We start from the raw sequence: 3,376 nt of genomic DNA on the forward strand, positions 1-3,376 counted from the left end.
GAAGCTGCTGCTGCTGCTGCGAGTCTCCGACAGCAGCGCCGGCGGGGCGGGATTCGCTCTATTGGCCAAGCGAAACGCTGGGCTGTGGCTTACCGCAGAGTGCGCGGCGGGGTGGGGCGTGGCGTGGCGTGGCGGCGCCGCGTGGGGTGGCGTGGCGTGGCGGAGCGTCGCGCCCGGGGGCGCTACGCTGTGGGCGGGACGGGCCCGGGACAGAGGCTCCTCCTCCACCCGCGGATGGGCCGCGCCATCAAATCACACCGCAGCAGAGCCCCGCGCCACGCCGCGCCACGCCCTGCTCCTGCTGCGGGGGCGGGGGGATGTGGTGAGGCGGGGCGGGGGTGCCGCCGCTCGCACATTTATCTTAATTGCGGCGACATTGTCCTGACAAGCGGAGTGGGCCCGGGAGGGAAGATGACAGCGTTAGCTCCTTCCCCTCCCCCCTCCCCGCTGTAATCACCCCCACGGACACAGATTGCCCGTGTTTCTTCCCCCGAGCAGAGTTACATCCCCGGAGTACATTTGCTCTCGCCTGACGACAGCACCCTTCCTCTCTCTCTCTCTCCCGCTGTCCCTCTCTCTCTCCCGCTGTCCCTCTGTCTCTTTGCCGACCTCAACAACAACGGCCCTGTCCTCACCCTGAGCGTTATTTGCAGGTGAGGGTGGCTGGCAGCGCCATCCGCTGCTACAACGACGCGTCTGCCGAGCGCTCCAACTGGCTCAAGCTCATCCGCTCCACCTACCGGCCCGAGGCCCGCAACGTGCGCGCCTTCCTCTGCGGCGGACAGGTACGTCAAGTAGTGTTTGATGCCGTTTTTTGTTGCTGTTGCTGCTGCTGCTCTGTAGCTGCATGTCGTTCTTGTAGTGCGCTAGTACACCTGTAACGGGCGTTAAACAATCAATCCCCTTTTGTGTGTGCGTACTACATCACATGTGTTTGTGTGTGTGTGCGTGACTTCGTTTGCAGTGGTGCGTCCCGGTGCGACGGTACGCCGATAATTGTGTGAACCCAGCTCTGTGTGTGTGTTTGTGTGTGAAGCCACCGACGAGGCGCCCCTACAGCAAGGGCTGCCCGGCCCGGGGGCCGGCTAATGACCACTGGGCACAAGGGCAATCACAGAGCCCTTAACAATTCATGGCGGGCCCTGCGCACCTCCCCACATGTCTCACTCTCTCACTCACTGTCTCTCTCGCTCTCACCCTCTCTGCCTCTCTCTCCTAATTTTCTATCTCTCTCCTTCCTCACGTCCACCTTCTCTGTCTCACCACGTGTGCGCTTTTGGGTACATATATATATGCACATGTGTATATTTCACGTCACAAATATGCGGTCGAGCATTATATGGTCGCTAAAACGAAAGCTGCCGCCTCCTTTATTTTTTATATTTTGATGTCATAATCAAGCAGCCGTAGAGAGACTTTTTGACCGCGTTGGAATTTATTTCGTCTGAAACGCTTACTAATTTTACCCGAGCTCTTGCAGGCGCAGGCCGGTGTATAGGGGACGGGTTTATCAGGTGCCTCCGGAGTGCGAGTGGAGCCGAGGGCGATGACGAAGGAGCGGCCGTCGCCTCACCGCGCCGTCCGGCCCGGTTGTAAAAATTAATTTGGGATTGCGCGGTGAAAGGTGCCATAATTTTCCAGCGCGTTTACTGAAAAGGCGGAGGCCACGGCGGCCCCGGCCGCCACGGCGGCGGAGGCCGGCGGGGCTATCGGACTTCATTATATTCGTTTTCCCCTCCGTTGAGAAATTGTCCTTTCAGAGTTTCCGAGATAAGTGTCGGGTCAAGCGTGCAGGTGGAGTTAGGCCCCAAGCACGCGGGAGGAGGCAGGGGTAAGAGGGGGTCAATTTGGACGGACTTCTGTGTGTAGGGCGGGGAGGTGGGGACAGTCTCGGGGCAGTCGAAGGGTCAGGGGGCCCTGGATGGCCGCCGAGCAGGTCGGCTAATCAGAAGCCAGAGCAGCAGCAGCAGCAGCAGCAGCAGCAGCAGCAGCAGCAGCAGCAGCAGCAGCCAGCCAGCGACCCTCCGCCGCCGGTCAGGAGGGTGGAAAAAAATATGAGTGAGGCTCAAATAATGTGAAGGGTCGGCGGCGGCGGGCGCTGCGCAAGCCGCGTAACGATCCCGACGTCACGAGACGGGTGCGTGACTTACGTCGTAAAACACAAAACTCCGCGAGACAGAGAAGAGAGAACTCGTCGTCGCCGACGGGCTGGCGCGCGGCCGCATGATGGAAGAGCGCGCGGGCAGACTACTTGCGCTGGAGGATCGAAAAAGTACGACGAGAAGTCGCCGCCGCCGCCGCCGTCGTCTGCTGAGCGAGGGGCGATGGCGAGGAATCGGGAAAAGTTGTTTCTGCTCGGCGGGATCCGGCCCCTCCGCGCCGCGCACCGCACTCCAGCGCGGCGGCGTCGGCGGGGGAAATGGGGCGGAACGGGGACGGAGAGCGTTGCGGCGCAAAGGGAGTGAGAGAGAGAGAGAAAGAGGGAGAGACCGGCTCCGAGATGACGCTGCGAGTGATGGTCGTGGCGGCGGGGTGGCGCCCTGGACCGTGGGACTCCCTTTGAGCCCCGCCCCGCCCCTGCAGGCCCAGACGGTCCCACCCACGCGGCCACTTCGATATTCAATTTTCCACCATTTTTCCCGGAGTGCCTCTCTGCTGGCGGTGAGGTCCACATCGGGGTCCACCCTCCTTGTAGCACAAAGCAATCGAAACACGCCCATAATTGAAACTGTTTTTCAACTATAATCGCGCGGAAGTATGAAGGACATTCCGGACGCATCGCCGTGCCGGCGGCTAGACGGGGTCAACTGACTCCGTTTTATTTTGTGTTCTCAATTTTAAAGCCGCATCGCTTTGGGCAGCGCCGGGCCGGGCATAAACAATCCCCCGGGGGCGCATATTCAGAGGCGAACCATAAACCGTCGCTGCGCAAGTCCGCTCCGGGACCGAGTCCGGGCCGGACCCCCCCTTTGGAATTTACTACGGCCTGAAATGAATCCCCCGCTCGCGGCCAGGAGGGCCTTATCAAGGCGCGCCCGCCCCGCCCACCGGCGCGCGCTCGCCGCCCAACGACGTTACACTTTTCCATACTAAAAGTGTCATTCCTTTTCCGTGTCCTGTGCGCCGCGTTGCGAGATTATTTGGAGGGGTCACGGAGGAGCGCGCGGCGGCGGTGTAGCGGGCAGCGGGTCGTAGCCCCCAGAGTCATAACCTCGCAATTACTGTCACTTTGCGGCGAGGCCCTCCGCCTTACTGCTCCCATTAGATTCATAATTCGGCAAAAAAATAGGGAAAAATAACTTTTCCAGAAAATTGGATCTACAGAAATCTTTCCAGAAAATGTTGATTAAATTTACCGACGTAGAAAAATGTAGTA

The 3,376-nt window shown here is 60.2% G+C and overlaps 1 protein-coding gene across 4 annotated transcripts in view; it reads left to right on the forward strand.

Moving 5' to 3' along the window:
* The window catches only part of LOC113211004 (transcription factor hamlet-like), a 156,623-nt gene that overhangs the window by 129,540 nt on the left and 23,707 nt on the right, over positions 1–3,376 (forward strand). For 3 of the 4 annotated variants that reach the window (XM_052265777.1, XM_052265776.1, XM_052265775.1), the window contains one exon: positions 654–785. The exons of the other annotated variant lie outside the window; for it this stretch is intronic. In XM_052265777.1, the coding sequence (XP_052121737.1) occupies positions 654–785 (132 nt within the window). The remainder of the gene's footprint in view (positions 1–653; positions 786–3,376) is intronic. 4 annotated transcript variants of the gene reach the window in all.

The sequence above is a fragment of the Frankliniella occidentalis genome, unplaced genomic scaffold (genome assembly GCF_000697945.3).
Source record: "Frankliniella occidentalis isolate FOCC.00 unplaced genomic scaffold, Focc_3.1 Scaffold30, whole genome shotgun sequence".
Classification (NCBI taxonomy): domain Eukaryota; kingdom Metazoa; phylum Arthropoda; class Insecta; order Thysanoptera; family Thripidae; genus Frankliniella; species Frankliniella occidentalis.